The sequence below is a fragment of the Crocodylus porosus genome, unplaced genomic scaffold (genome assembly GCF_001723895.1).
Source record: "Crocodylus porosus isolate Cpor-Errol unplaced genomic scaffold, CroPor_comp1, whole genome shotgun sequence".
In the NCBI taxonomy this organism is placed as follows: domain Eukaryota; kingdom Metazoa; phylum Chordata; order Crocodylia; family Crocodylidae; genus Crocodylus; species Crocodylus porosus.
In genome coordinates this window covers 193,985,490-194,002,121 of record NW_017728886.1, presented here as the reverse complement: position 1 = coordinate 194,002,121, position 16,632 = coordinate 193,985,490, and the positions used below count along the sequence as shown (strand labels likewise).

Here is a 16,632-nt window from a genome sequence, read left to right as displayed (position 1 = left end):
GAGAGGTGGAGGCCATCTCTTCCCAGCAGCTCGCTGCCTCTCTCACCAAAGAGCAGGCTGTGGTCATGGAAGCCAAAGCCTTCCCGATGACACTAGCTCCGCAGTCTTTGGTTCACTGCGTGGATCCTCCTCAGCCCATAGCCCGAGACTGGGAGGATCGACGAAAACACCACCTGAGCTCCCAGACCCCTAAGCCCCGCTCTGAAATCCCTGTTTCCCTGAGCACTACCACGAGTGACTAGAAATAATGGTCACAAGCTGACAGGGTAAATTCAGACTAGACATCAGGAGGCGCTACTTCAGTGTCAGGGTGGCTAGGAGTTGGAACCAACTTCCAAGTGAAGTGGTGCTGGCTCCTACCCTGGGGGTCTTTAAGACAAGGCTTGACAATCACCTTGTTGGCAGTACTCTTTCCTGCCATGGCAGGGGGTCAGACTTGATGATCTGCTCAGGTCCCTTCTGACCCTACTAACTATAAAGCTATGAAATAAAATGAGAAGTAAAATAAGATTATCATCTGCTGTGTGCTTTTGAAGTTGCATTTAGGTTTCAATTACACGATTTCTATGTGGTTAAAATCAAATTCAGGGTACTTCCTTATAGTAAATATTTCTGAGTTATAGAAATCTATCCAGGAATTCATATTTAATGGCCATATAGCTCTCCTCCTGGAGCAGAATTGACATTCACAGATGTCTAATGATGGAATTAAAGGAAATGAGTTTATTGGCCATTTTCTTTAAAACAGACTAAAATTTGATTAAAGTAAAAGTTTATTTCTGGGTCCAGAAATTTGGTGGCAGAACAGTGGCACTACCCTGAGGGGCCCTAAGACAGGGATTAGGGCCAAGAGTGACACTCAGGGAATAGGAGTGGCCGGGGCAGCACTGAAAGCAGTAGTATAGCCAGGAAGACCTGGCATAGCAGCAGGGACAGTCGAATGTCCCAAAAGGACCTAGGACAGGGCAAGGTCACTAGGAGCCCTGCAGACAAGGAGAGTCCAAGAGGGAACATTGGAGGGCAAGCCAATCACCCAAGTGCCTGTCTTAAAAGCTGATGCATGGGTTGGGGGGTGTCAGGGAGGTGGATACCTGCTAGGAAGTGCAACTGACCTGTAAGGGACTACAAGAGGAAGCCCCACCACTGAAAGGAAGACCCAAGTTGTGGCAGGTGAGTTTTGGGGTTTTCCTCAGGGAGAACTTGAGTCCTCACCAAGACTGCAGAAAAAAATACTGCAGCCAACCCCAGGCACATGCTTCAAGGCAGCAAGGGAATGCCTATACAAGACCAGGAAGGCACAGGGTGAGACAATGCTTTCATAAATGGAAAAGGGTTGAATTGTTTATATAAGTATAAATAAGATGTTTTATAAGCTGGTATGCATTCTGGCATGCTATGTAACAGGATTAAGAAACTAAAAAGAAACAATATTTTAAAAGATTAGAAGTGAGTGTTAAACTACTATGCATAGTATTACACTAGACTTATGTATTTTCGGCATCATTAAGTTGGAAAGGGTTGACTGTAATGTGCTCTATCTTTGTGACATGGCTACCAGGGTTGTGTGAAACGGCACCATTTCATTTCAACTTCTGTTTCACCATTTTGATGGAACAGTGTTTCGTTTTGAGTTGCATTTAGTTTCGAAACTGTTTTGCAGTTTCAATGTTTCCCCCATAGGTTATAATGGGGAAGCACATAACTGCCTATAACTTTGTCATTTTTTAGCAGATTTAGATGAAAACAGCAGGGGTAGTAGCCCCTCCTGAGGGCATGAAGTGTGTCAAGTTTCAAGGAGATAGGTGCAGGGGTTTCTGGGAAACTGCACCTCAAAATCTTGAAATTAAAACTCATGTCACTTTTAAATGTGAAGGCACAGGGGAGACATGGTAGCTCCTGCTAAGGCCACAAAGCCTGTTAAGTTTCAAGGAGGTAGGTGCAGGGGTTTCTGGGACACTATACCTTAAGCTGCTGACAAGCAAAACTTGTGTGTTTGTTAAGGTGCAGAGGGGGTGAAAACAGCAGGTGTGGTAGCCCTTGCTGAGGCCATGAAGCCTTTCAGGTTTCAAGGAGATAGGTGCAGGGGTTTTTGGGAAACTGCACCTCAAGCTGGTGAGCAAAACTCGTGGTGTGTGTGTGTGAGAGAGACAGAGAAAAGGCATGCCCTTATTAGCGCTGGGGCCTCTACAAGACATAGCAGTATGCCCCAATGAGCCTTCCTTTTCCCCTACAGCCTCAGTCTGGTCCACCACTTTAAATAACAACAGGTAAAATAATAACTTAGTGAGCACTAGCACAGTAGCACCAGCAGCATCTCAGGCAGCCAAACTGTAACAGTGCTTTTCTTTCCTCTTCTGCATATAAATGTATGTGTGTCTCTCTGTCTTCCTATATAAATTGCATAATATAATATGCAATATAATTATGAAATTGAAAAGGATAAATCAATGTATATAATAATAAAAAAGAGTCTAGAAAGAAAGCTAAAGGTATTACAGAACCCCACTTGCTAGGCTAGCAAGTAAGAAATCAATGGTAGTAGTAGCCCTTGTTGTCTAATGCTCCTGAGCTTCTGGAAGACAGCTCAGTAACTGACCTAAAGGCAGAAAGCGGGCCATTTGAAACAATGCTGCCTTTTATGCTGGTTTTCCATCCCTCCCACAGAGCACTGGGATTGGAAGGGTCCTCAGGGAAGGATCACAGTAACTGGACAGCTATACAATCTACCTGAGAGCAGTCCTTCCTCCCTTTTCCCTCTCCTTCTCCTTACTTTCTGTTTCCCTGCAGGCAAGCCCAGCTTCAGCTTTGAAACTCAAAATGCTTAGAAACTTTCTAAATGTTTCAACTGCCCTTGTTTTGTTTCTAGGTTGTTTCAAAGCCCTTCATTTCATTTCTATTTCACTGTTTTGAGCTTGAAACAAGACAAAACAGTGTCGAAACAAAACAGCCGGTGAAATTTTGCACAGCCTTAGTGGCTACACTTGTGTCTAAAATAGAAGGATCATAGGAACTACTGTTAGCTTCAAGTACTTTACAAAGATGTTATGAAGATTTGGTAGTAGACTAAGTTTCTTTTTCTTTTTTTTTTTTTTTTTTTGAGAGAATCTGCAAATATCTTAGTTAAACTTGATTTAAGGTTAAGCTCTTTTTTATTATTATTTGCTACCCGCTTATGCTGGATTTAAATTTTCTGTTGTCCTAAATTCAACTCGATCTATTCTTTCATATTTGGTACATTTGGTGAACTTGGTCTTACCAGGTTTGTTATATCTGTTGCTTACTTCAATACATTTTCAAAGCTGAGGATTCTAAAATATAATTTTTTTATTATGCCTAGTTTGTTTTATTCACACACATTCGCACACAGGACCATTGTAATTATCCCAAACACAAACTTTAGAAACCCCAGAAAATTGATCATAACGCTTTTTTTTTAAAGAAATCCAAATGTTAAGATTTGCAAATAAACTGTTAGAATATTCAAACAATCTCAACTCTGCTTGGCAGTATTGTTATACGAGAAAGGGACAAAAAAACCAAACCATTAAACTACCCTTAAAAATCAGTGGTATTGGTGGGATTGCTACTGGAGCTTTTGAGCAAATGGCTACAGCAGAACTCCTTAAGTTTACACTATTTAAAATCCAAACATTAAATGTTAAAATGCCTTCAGGGTAACTGTCTGATATTTGTTTGGTATCCCTAGTGGCAGAGTAAGCATTGTCTGGACACCTTAACCAGTCCATTTCCATGCCTGTTTCAATTTTGTGAAAGTTTAATCTTACCTTTGAACTTCTTGGATTTGTAATCTCACTCCCGGTACAAATACTTTAAAATATGAAAGCTGTATCTTCCTGTCATTGCTCCTGTTTTCAAATAAAAACAAAAAAGCTATGAGACATCAGCCAGTCTTATGCTAAGAAACAAGGAACTCAGGAACAAGAATTGTACAAGAGAGTATCATATCAAGAAAGTTGTCACTCTGTTATAGTTCATGCAATGGGATGGGAATCAAACATTTAAGCCTAAACTTCAAATACAGAATAACATGGAACACAGACAAATAATGGTGGTTTGGAAGGGCTGCAGTGTCAGGCCAATGAACAGGCATTTCATTTGTGCCAGGAGAAAAGCCTTTCTTCCAGCACAAAAATAGAGTGTACAGTCCTTCAAGACATTTGTAACAGGGTGAGGAGTTCACCTTGTCACGAGATGCTGAAAAGGCAAAAAACAAAGGAATACTTACTGCACCGGTGAGCCTGGCCAAAAGCCACATGGAGATCCCTGGATGCTAATTAGCTTGATCAGCTGGGAGAGCCAGCTAGGCAGCGAATGGGATGCTGAAGCTGGCTCACCACTGATTGGCGCAGGGGAATTAAAAGGAGAGCTGAGCAAGCAGTTGGCATTGGATGGGGAGAAAAGAATCTCCAGGAAGAAACTCAAGGGAATGTGGGGAGACAGCAATGAGGGACCGAACAAAGGGACTCAGGAGAGAGGCCTGAAGACTGACTTACCTGCAGAGGCAGGGAAACAAGGCAGCTGCAATGTTCAAACCGGTGAGTCCAAGTCTGACAGGTGCAGGCAGCCACTCTAGGGACCTGGAGGAAAGAAGAGGCGGGATTAAGTGTTTGAGTGAATTTAAGGTGTCTGCCTCCTGTGACTCTGCCCTGAAGAATAAGGGCAAAGGCGAACTTCAGGACAGTTGGCTTGGGACCTGTGTGGGAAAGAATGGGGTAAGTGACCAGGGACCAGAAACCGGCCACCTGAAGGCTTATAAAGATAGGCTGGAGGCTGAAACTCCCAAAGAGAACAGATATGAATGAAATCATAACATCATGTGTGGTGAGGGCAGGGGATGGGGGTGGTGGAGCCCTGCGAAGAGGAGCCAGCCTTGTAAGTCAGTGTAACATCAACCCCTCTCACAGTACTGTATACGTTTTTGGTTCCTTGCTTTCCTATCTAAGTTGTGGCAGGCAAGATCAAGGAAACTATCTGGTCCAGCATGAGAGAGACCACAGTTTTACTTTGGGAGGATGCATCAAATTTTCCACAACATTTTTTATGGAAGATAACTCGCTATTAGGCAAGAAGATTAGATTCATATCTACCAGGATGAATTCCCTCCTCCTGACCCAACTTGAATGGATGTATATCCATCCTTTTAGGTGTTGGAGATGCCCATTACCCCACAATCCTCTACTTTCTCTCCATTCCTCCAAAGGAATGGAGGTGGAGTATCGGCCTGTATCAGGAATCCTCCTGGGCCCTCAAGAGGGTTGCTGCTGAGGAGAATGGCTACCAGGTAATTTCCCCACCCCCACAAAAAAACCTCCTCTGGGTCAGCTTGGGAGGGCATTGGGGGGGAGGGCAACAGCACTGTGATGGCTAGAAAATGATATTTAGAAATTTACTTTTAGGAACTGGCTTGTAGGTAAAGTAGATGTGCATTAAAATAATGGTTCAGGGGAATGGCAAAGGTTAATTGGTTTCTAAAAGCCTGTTTGTGCCAAATATTCCTTCAAGGCCCACTGTGCATGAAGCTAATACACAAACAAGATGGGAAATTGAAGATGTACCACACTGTTCCATAATAAAGACAGGCTTACTGCATTGGTGCCAGGTCACCATGTCCAAATGCAGAGCCCTGGGATTTCCGGTTCTGGTGGACAGACCAAATTAGGAAGCCAGGGCATGCCTAAGTTAAGACACCAGTAAATGACCAAATTAAGATGTTTGCATGTAATGGGTTTAGGAAACAAAGGAACACACTGACAGAACAGAACATGGACAACATGATGACCATAGGGAGACAATGGCCAGAAATGAAGTAATCAGAGGACAAAAATAATACAAAAGGAAGGATTTTAGAGCAGCAAAGGGTCCCTTAGGGGGTGATCCTGAGGCCACCGTGGACAGAGGATATACCACCAGCCCATTTCACCCACCCCACTGCAGGGGGAGTGGGGCCTTGGCCTTTGACCTCCAGTTTGTTGACATCTGACATTCAAGAAAGAACCACAGGATGAAGTTTGTATACCATCCAGCTGTATCTTCCCTTTGTGACAGCTTTTGGACTGGTAGATATAGAATTGGTTGGGAGGGGGGGGGAAGTGGGTTGCCTTGCCTGCATTATTCTTATCTGCTGTCACTGTTTATCAGTAGAATTTGCCTATTATTGAATGAAAGACATTGTGGTTGTTCTGAAGGTTTGGGTCCACCCAAAACAGGGTATCTGAATCATAAATCAGGTGCCAATACACTGTGGCAGCAACTCTCCCAAGGCTTCGGGAGGGATGCTGCCACAGAGGAATGTCCACTATTCTGGGCTGGTTCTGATGGATGCATGCAGCAGGGCCTATTTTCAAGTTCCCATCATGGGACAAAGCATCCTGCTGACCCCAGGCCCTCAGTATGTGTGAGAGAGGGGGTGGGAGTGTAGGTTGCGGGGAGTGTGTGCTTATCTTGGGCACAGGGCTGCAGCCTGGCCAGACTTGCACAGATAGGAGCCTCTTCTGCAGCTTAGCGGATGGGACCAGGAATGGGACATTGAGGCTCATTGCTGTTGCTGCTGCCACCAGGACCCCTGTGCCAGCCACATCACCAGCAGTGCAAGGAGTAACAGATGGGGCGGGGGACACTGCCCTCAGCCTCCTCCCACTGCCAACTGCTTGCCCGCTGGGCCATGACTTTACCATGGCCTGGCCACTGCCATTCCCCTCAGCCCGCCTGTACTGCTTACTACCTCGCCACCCCTCCAGGGTAGAGCTGCAGCCTGAGAGAAGCAGTGGCAATGGGAGTAGGTGAGGGTAGTGTGTCCCTTCCCCTCTGTCTCCTCCCGTCCATTACTCCTGGTGCAGTCTTGCCATCTAGCTCTGCCCTCCTGTGCGGGTCCAGCCAGGCTACAGCCCTGTGCCCGCTGTGGGTGCACAAATCTGGAGGGGGCCCCTGACACATTCCCTGTGGCTCCCCGATTCATCATCTATGCCTACCCCTGCCCCCCACCCCCTTTGACTCTACCTGCAGGAGCTGCTTTCTATGCTACCTGCCTGTTACGTGCATGTATGCATGCACATGACACCCCCTGCCTGATTGTCCTCATCCTGCTTCTCGCAGCCCCTTGCAGGCTTGAACTCTGCCAGCTTGCAAGGGGAAACCTGTGGTTTTCCACATTTTTCTCTTTAAAGGAAAAAATCCATGATTTTCCACATTTTTCCACGATTATTTGCCACCCTTCCATATATTCTTATGACCCACTTTTGGGTTGCGATCAATGGGTTGAGAAACAAACACTGGTGTAGATGATCAAGGGGACATTCTAAGTAAGCAGCAGGATGGGCAAGCACACAGTGCTTGCTCACAGGGGTGAGTAAAAGAAGGACATACAGGGAGGAGAGGTTTGCCCTGGTACAGCACGTGATCTAAACACAAGAGTGATAAGAAAAAATTGAGATTTGAATACAGCCTAGAAGGCTAAGATAATTAGGCAAGTTATCACACTCGATCATAAGCAAATAGGGCTGGAAGGAACCTTCCAAGGTCATCTAGTTCAGCCCGCTGCTCAAGGCAGGATCAACTCTGACTAAAACCATCCAGCCATATGTTGGTCTAACCTGCTTCTGCAAGTTTCCATGCATAGAGATTCCACAACTTCTCTAGGTACCCTGTTCCAATGCCTGGCCACTTTGCGTCAGAAAGTTCCTTTTAATTTCTAACCTAAATTTCCCCTGCTGCAGCTTGAAGCCATTGCTCTTAGTCCTGTACCCATTAGCATCTCTAGAGAGAGATAACTATGTTAGTTTGAAGTCAGGCAGAAAGGAGGGCAGGCTGGCACCTTGGTGGCTCTAGTCAAAATAGTGAGTGAGAAAGGGTGGTATGTATATATATGTGTGTATATACATATATGTACATATACATATATATGTGTGTGTGTGTGTGTGTGTATATAATCTTATCAAGCTCTACTGCAAACCCCAACATTTTTGTACCTTGATATTTTCTACTTAGGCTACAATAACCAGTCTGTCAGTAATCACCTTGCTCTTCTCCTATATATCTGTACCCATTAGCGTCTCTAGAGAAAGATAGTTAACTATGTTAGTCTGAAGCCAGGCAGAAAGCAGGGCAGGGTGGCACCTTGGTGGCTCTAGTCAAAGCAGCGTGTGAGAAAGGGTGCAGAGAATGAAATAATGCCAACTTTCCAAATGATATTTATTTTTAAACCTAAATAACTTCCATATAATATGTAGATGAAAAAGCAAACGCATTTTCTAACTCAGCTAAAACACATGCAATTGACAATAAACACTATCAATACACAGGTGAAGACTTGGCAAAAAGCAAATAAAATAGCAAATTCAATAAAATTGCACAATTTTATTGAAAATACATTAGAATGGGGTGAATAGTTGTCTAAAATATTTGTTATAACAAAATATTAACATTTTACTATATTTATATTATAGTCACAACTACCTGAAATGTGTACATTAAATCCCAATTTTCTTTTTTGTGTATGGAACATTTTGATTTATTTCTTTTTATTGCATAGCCATATCGTGTTAGGATAATATTTCATTCCAGCTGATACATTTAAAAAGTATTAATTCTGGTTTTAAAAAATGCTTTGAGATGTTGGTGACCATCTTAATGGCCAAAGGTATGATGATACTTGACTATGGAAATGGGCCATGGCAGTCTTCCATGGCGTAGGACATGGGAGGCTACTGGTCTACCCATTAGAAACAGACTTGTACATTTAACTTGGGGGAGGGAGGGTAAATTCTGCAACTTTTATTCATGCTGTCTAATATTTACTAATGCAGGTAGGTATATTAAAGCCAAGTGTCATTCAATTAAATATTTGTAGAATCATGTCTTTTTTTCTTTTAACTAAGGGGTCTTTTTTAACTGTCTGTTCAGAGTGTTTTGTAACTGAGATGAAGCCTCAGAATTCCATTATCTAGCCAATAAAATGGAATATTTGAATGAACATTAATATTGTAAGTGGGAGAAGAGGTAGGAAATATGCATCTTGACTACAAAAGGAGTGCAAATACAGAGGAAGCTTTGATTTCCATTGATCTGTTGTTGAAGTAAAAGCAATTGACAGGCTCCAAGGATGATCTTTATTCCTCCTGAGGAAAGGAGACCTTTTGAAGTAAGCTAATGTAATTGATTGCATCAACAAAAGCTGGTAAACTTAAAATCAGTCACTATAATAAAATAACGGTGTAAATTCTTCAGGCAAGCAACAATATGGTCAGAAAATTATAAAATAAAAACAAAAAAAGTGGAGAAAATTAATTAGCATATTAAAAATGGATCTACAAGAAAGTTACAAAACAGACATCAAAATGGTTCCTTTTTGTCAATTCTTCTTTCACTTGTTTTAAAACTGATTTCATAACAAAAATATAATTTAATCTCCTGACCTGTACAAGTGAGATATGAGAATTCTTAACATAGTAACTTCCTTGAACATCACACAGTTTACAAAATAAGCTCAGAATATTTTAACTTTTGAGGGTATTTTTATCAGTGATAATGTTGGTAAGATATATCCCATCAAAATTGAAACAAAAATAATAGTAAAAAAAACTGTTAGTGCTACCCAAGGATTTATGTAGCTTTTTGGGAGGGCACCATAGACATAGACACAGAAAAATGTAGACAACTCACAATAACTGTAAAACTTGTCCACTACAATAGCTTTAAAGACATATAATCCATTATACTGTGAAAAAATTATTTTGTTTTTTGTTCTTCCACCAAGAACTTGATACTTGGCTGAAGGCGATACTAATTTAGGTCCATTGGGATTCTCACAGTTTATGTAATTCTTTCTATTCCATGCAGTATTTGGGTCTGGAGAATCTTGTTCTTTCAGCAAAGAGGTCCAATTCTGAGGTTGAGAGATGCAATCAGCTTCTGCAGCTGTCAAGAGATAATCATAATTATGAATTCCATTTACTTCAAACATAACAAAATCAACAGAAACATACTCCACAAATTCACTGTTTTCCCATAACTCAAGAACTGGTGACCAAGGATCATCATGATATACCAGAAGAGGACATCCCAGCGTCTCATAATCGTAATGAATTTGAAGGTCGCTTTGCTCCAAGTTTTGTCTGGCAAGAAATTCTGGGTCATATATATCATAGCTGATTATGTAAGTGAAATTATTTCGTAGTAAGTCTTGATGAAAGAGTTCTTTGCTGCAAGCAGTTGCATTTTTAAAAAGTCTAATCTGTTTCGTAGGTGGACAACCTACATTAATAAATGCAGACAAAGGAAGTATGTCAACACAAAAAACACCTTTCTTGGGAGCATCCACATTGAGGATAGACACGCCACCTTCATGTAAGTCAGCCCAGAAGTGTGGCTCTGCCATGTCAGAGAAGCATTGTTGCATCAGCAGTATGCTTAATCTGTACTTGGTATTCCCATCATCTGTGTACCCATCCTGTACCACATGTGCCTGGAAACTCAGCACATGGGGGTTGCTCACAGTCACCAGAGGAAAGGCCCCAGTACCACGTTTGGGTACAAAAGTGGCAGTGAAGTTCAACATGTGGTACATATCAATGTAAAAAATCTTGTTGTGAAAGGGGCTGTTAAGGACCTCCAGTGTGCAATACTGCATGGGTTGTAACTTGTCCATCAGCAATGACTGCATATTATAGGTGCATTTCTGGAAGTTATATATGTGGGAATCATTGTTACGGATGGGTCTGAGCAATGTCAGTATTCCTGTCCTTTCAAACTGCAACACACAACAGCCTGCATCTGTGGTGTTTATTGTTTCTGTAAGGACCATGGAAGTGGAAAACATGCCAAGAATGCCATAGAACAGCTGGTTCTCCTGGGTGAAGACTGCAATCTCAGAGGTGCTAATGGCTACATGGAATAGAGAAGTAGTAGGGAGAGAAGTGCCTGGAAACTCATCTGTGGGCAGAATAGTTACTGCTTCTGTAATCAGGCCATTGTTGAAGGAAAGCATCAGGGTGCCCTTGGTCCAGAGAATGATGTAGCCACTCAGGCTAGGGTGCTGGATATTCTGGATAGAAGCGCCCTCTTTGGACATCAGCTGGAAGACTGTGGATCTGCGATAAACCTCATGGCTCCTCTTCCAGTTAATGTATATAAAATAAGCCCCTGGTCCTTTTCCTTCATCCTCTTGGGTACTGTTGATTAGTAGCCCAGTAACAGAGAGGGAAATAAAATTATAGACACCAAGCAGCACATGTTGCAGAGCTGATTTTACCTTCATAAGTCTAAAAGTGAAACCTCCATTTTCTGACAGGAAGATTTGGCTCTCGGAGACTGAATGCCCAGTCTCATAGGCAAAAAGGGTCATGCTGACATTGTCACAGTACAGGTCCTGCCAGGAGAAGCAGCAGTAGGTGTTGGAGAGGTCAGCGACTGGGGAATGGATCCCCTCTGCTGGTTGCCATTTCTCCTCATCTGCAAAGATATAGAGATAGACCCTACCATTTATCACCATTGCTATCTGATTTTGCTTCACAAAGGTGGCAGCACTGACTAAGGCTGTTGGACTCACTAAGTCGCTGGGGATGGAAAGTGGTAGGAGGCTGCTCTCAAAGCCATCTTTGCTGAAGAAAACTCTCCCCCCCAAATACAGGGCTGGAGCAGGACCTCCCCAGAGGTTCTTATCTGTACATGGGTGTTGCAGAAGGCGGGGCTCATCGGCAGCGAACTGAAGGACAGTGCCCGACACCTGCTTCTGAGAAAGGGAGAGTTTAACTGAGAACGACTCCCTCCAATTGCAAACAGAGCAGTGACCTCCAACTATAAGGTACCTCAACAGCCAGAGTGGGACCAGCCAATAACTTCGCATTTTTTGTGCGGTTACTTGAGCCGCTCCCTCTGATCTGTTTGGCCTGAGGTAGGTGCTCTTGTTCCCTGTGGACATCAGCCCGCAATGGCTGCTGTCACTTCTCACGTCCTCCTGTGAGCAGATGGAAAGAAGTTCCGAGTGGCAGTTGGTGTCTGGGCCGGACTGTGGGTTGTATATGGCTGTTGCTCTGTGTGTTTCTGTCACAGCCTCAGTCTTTTATAACTGATGTCTTAGGCTCATGATTCCGTGACTAATTTTACATTATCAGTAATGACTCTTCACTTAAACAGTGTGTACTTCTCTCTCCCCTGGTCTTCGTGTGGTTCCTCCCTCACATTTCTCTCATCACTGGAGGACCTCTTTAGATAGAGATCAGTGCCTAATGTGATCTACCTTGGGGTTTTTTAGGGCTCAGCATAGTTTCAGAGCCCTTAGGGATGCAGTGACCCTCCAAATTGGCTGTTAAATCTCAGCACTCCATATTGGGTAGAGCCCCAAATGATCAATAGCATCCCATGCCCTTCCTAAACAATGGACCCCTCTGAGACCAGTTGCTCCTCATGCGGCCTATTTTTAACATCACAAAGTTTTGTCCTCACAATGGCCACCACCTCCTATTATTGGTAATGGGTCAGAAGACACAGGTTGCCCTCAGCAAAATGGCTTCCTGGTCACTTTCACTTATTCTAGTGACAGTAAGGCTTCCCCCAGTAAAGATGGCTGCCACTTTCCACAGCATTGTCGGTAACCCACACTTAGTAATGTGATTGTACCCCTGTTGAAGTTTCTCAGCCCTGCCATCTTCCTCAGTGCCCTGCATCCAGGGAGAGAGCAGCTACTTCTGGAAGTAGGAAGTCATAGCTGTTTCACAGAGTAACTAGGAGATTTTGGAGGCAGGAGGTGGATGGGGCAGCAGATACCATTCTCACAAGTTAAGGAGGGAAGTGGGGAGTATATAACAGCTCAGTGCAGCACTGCTCACAGCCCCCTTTCCAGATCAGGTGTACTGGGGCAGAGGAGAAAAAGTCCTGGAGCTGAAAAACTGAAGGGAGGTGGTAATGAATAGGCAGAACAGATAAGGAGATGGATAGTAGGGCTCTGAACACCTCCGAAATAAAATGGCTGCCATATTTTCACACAGCCCTAATAGATAGTACATCACTATAGGATTGGGGACAAGCACACAGAAGCTGGTGGAAGTCTCACCCCCCACACCATATATAATATCTATATCCAGTCCAGGGTTTGTGCTACATGCAGCATGTGGGACTGGCATAGGACATGCACTGTATGCAGTGCCTGTGCTGGACTGGTTCTGTGTGCTGGCTGCAGCAAACAGGGACAGTCTGTAGGCCTGAAGTGGACTGGCCCCAAAGGTGGCATGGAGGGCCAATCTGGCACCAATGCTGCATGCTGTCTACACCTTACACTGGCCCCCTTTGCCACATGTAGCACTTGCAGTGCTGGGTCAATTCCTGTGTGCCACAGGCCATATCTTTGACACCTCTAGTTAAAATGAAACTGATAAGGAAACAATTGTAGTGCACTCCTAAATTGATTTCAGAGTCCATACAAGGAAACTGCACGGGTTTCATCAAACTAATTTAGTTAAATCAACAGCCCATGTGTGCATGCAAAGAGCTAAAGTTCAGCAGTGCAGTACTGACAAAAACTGGTTTCTCACAAAGACTTGCCATGCCCAGCGTGAATTCAGAGCTGGGTGCAGTGGTGTGTCTGCTGCCCTCTTCTAGATTGGGTCCAGCCCAGGAGCCTCTGGGGACTTTTTAAAAAACCCCCAAAGCATGTAAGAATCCCTCTTTTCTTTCTGTGCTAAGAGGGATCTCCCCTTCCCGCCCCATCCCTCCCCCCTTATGGGCTGCTGGTGCTGCTTCCCTGCAGTCTGGGGTGAGGAAGAAGGGTTGGGGAAGGAACTTCAAATCCACTGCTGAAGGTGGGCTCAGTTGGGAACAGTGCAGGCAGGAAAAGCAATGGGAAGGGGATTCCTTCTTCTGGCACATGCTCCCTGAGAGACCAGGTAGGGTGGGGGAATCTGCCCCCTGCCTATCTCACTGCTATAGTTATCACTTTTCCCATCCTCCATGCTGCTCAGGTGGAGCAGGCAGGAGCAGTTTTGAGCTTCCACAACCCTGGGACATTGGGAAAGCAGTAGCAGCAGATGGGGAGGTGAGGAAAAGAGAGGGGACATGATGGTGGGGGGGGGGGTTCCTCCCCTCTAAGTATGGAGGGGATGTGGGGGGATACTTATGTGCTTTGGGGACTTATAAAAGTCCCCAGAGGCTTCTGTGGTGGGGTGTGTCCCCACAAGTTGGGGAGGAGGGGAGCTGGGAGCAGGGATACAGCCACCTTTGCCAAATACTGGATCTGCCCATGGCTATGCATAGAGAGTACATGTACCCCCTACCCCCTGTGTGTGGCGGTGCACCCCCTGCAAAAAGGTGACAGTGTCAATGTCACCTGTGAGCAGTTGCCCTTCGCCACCCCACCGCCAGCACCACCAGTGGTGCCTGCACGCAGTCCATGATTGCCCCTGGCTACTACTGCTACTGCTGCTGCTGCCGGCAGCACCTGCGGGTGGTTGCCGACCCATGGTTGCCACTCGCCGCCACCCCCCCCCATCACTGCCAGTGCTGGTGGTGTCTGTGGGAGCTCCCCGCTCACTGCCACTGGACTCCCGTCACTGCCACCATGCTCCTGCCACTGCTGGTACAGCCATGCCCCCCTAGCCGCTGGGGGCACGCGCCATTTATGGCTATGTCTAACGCAACTTCAAACCCTGTTTTCCCAGCAGCATTTTGTCTAGAGCAATTGTGATAGTTAGCAGCACTTTACATGTTCAAAACACTGTAGACATATAATATCTTTGGAAGGTAGGTTACTATCTTGATACTACAGATAGAGACATTAAAGCCAAGAGTTGAAGTTGCATTGCTGGCTTTCACTACGAGTCAGTGCAGAGGTGAAAAATGAACTTGGAACCTTCTGGCTCTCAGTTATCTATTCATTGTCATTGATCAAGTTTTCTTCCAGATGTGAGTACCTGCAGGAGCATGGCCTCTTGAGGAGAGCATTATGTTGGGAGAAGCACTGTAGCACCAATTTTCAGCTTTTATGATCCTGGAACAAATTATTTCAAGTTTTACTTTTTGGAAGTATTTCTGAGTGTACCAGTAAAAATAAATGAAAATATCCACAGCTTTCTATAATAGACTGCCTGGTCTACCCATCAGTTCCAAGCTAAATTTAACACACAAATTAATATATTGCCTTGAAAATGGTTCTAGCCACATCCCAATTTTAGTCCTATGAAATTATACTAACTGGCTTTTTACTGAAGCTTCCCAACCTGTTCACTGAAAATCTGTTTACACCATTGGTGAACTAAACTTATCTTAATATTGTATTATCAAATGAACTCCTGAATGAGGCACTCACAATGTATATTTAATGAGAACTGCTGCATCAATTAGATCGCAAAAAGCTGGTTAAAGCACTAACATATTTTTTCTTCCATTATATCTTTATTTTAGGGTGCCTACAGTTAAGGTTGTCCAACACTTCCCATAAGACGATTCTGTTTCCAGTTGCTTCCAACTAACTTTGCCAAACAGGCTGGGCAAGAAGAGTGAGACTGGGAAGAGGAGCCTGGAACTAGCTATGCAAGGAAAGCAGTATTGCCAACTCTCATAATTTTTGGTGGTGTTCTTGAAGTCTAAGTTTCAGGAATGTGAAAAACTTAGCTTTTTCTTTTATACATGTGTATAAATATGAATATATATACAAGAAAGAGCTAAGTTGTTCACATTCCCAAAGCGTGGACTTAAAAACAACTCCAAAACTCATGAGAGTTGGCAATACTGGGAAAGAAGGATTTTTGATAAGGAGTTATGAAAGGGACAGAGAACAATACCGGGGAGCGGGGAGACAAGATCTAACCACTAGCTCAACCCAGTGGGTACACCTTGATTTAGAAAATTACTAATCCCCTGAGAGTTTGTGATTGCTGGATTACAGCAATTGCAAACAGCTTTCTTAAAAATATTGCTTATCCATAATTTTTAGATTTTAAACAACAGAAAGTTTAGGTGCACATCTTTTATTTAGAGTATGACCATCCTCTTGACCAGGACTCCAGTAAGTTTAATTTAACCCAGACACCCACACAACAAGCTCTGCTCAGTTTCAAAATCCCCTCTCTCTCCTGGAGGGAGAATCTCTTTAAATGTAACTGAGATCTATATGGTCCTTTCCGACCCTACTTCTATGATTCTATGAGTCTTTTGATTTCCAGTCCCTCCTGGGCCTATCTGCCTGAGAGGCCCAGCAAGGGAGGTAAGCCAGGGTATCAGGAAAAAACACTTTTGTTAAGAGTTTATCTCCATTAAGTGTTTGTATCTGATTCTCCTTCCTTTCCTGTGTGCATTTCTTGACAGTCCTACTAGTGAATTAATTCAGTATACTGGGGTTATCAACCTTTCTCCCTGGTGAGTGAGGGGGGCAGTAATCTATCTATCTGCAGGCTGGATCCTGCCAGCGGTCCTGATCTGGTACTGGGGCCAGTGGAGTGGGAACCATCCAGCCACATGGAAGGGAGTGCAGGGCAGCCTAGCCACAACACAGCCCCACTGGGGGAAAGGGGACATGGCTTGGCCCTGTGGGGAAAAAAGGGATGTGGCTTGGCCTGTCAGGGAAGGACCATGGCTTGGCCCCAACCCAACTCCATGGTGGGGAAGGGTATATGACTCAACCCCTGT

General features: G+C 44.2%; 1 protein-coding gene across 1 annotated transcript; it reads right to left on the bottom strand.

Annotated features, from left to right (window-relative positions):
* Window positions 1–9,502: 9,502 nt before the first annotated feature.
* Window positions 9,503–12,119, bottom strand: CATSPERD (cation channel sperm associated auxiliary subunit delta). Its single transcript, XM_019541794.1, has one exon. The coding sequence runs from the start codon at window positions 11,933–11,935 to the stop codon at window positions 9,503–9,505; it is 2,433 nt and encodes an 810-aa protein (XP_019397339.1). The 5' UTR covers window positions 11,936–12,119.
* Window positions 12,120–16,632: the final 4,513 nt, after the last annotated feature.

What these genes read in the sequence shown, in the direction of transcription:
- CATSPERD (XM_019541794.1), bottom strand. Translation starts at nt 11,935, where the DNA reads ATGTCCACAGGGAACAAGAGCACCTACCTCAGGCCAAACAGATCAGAG.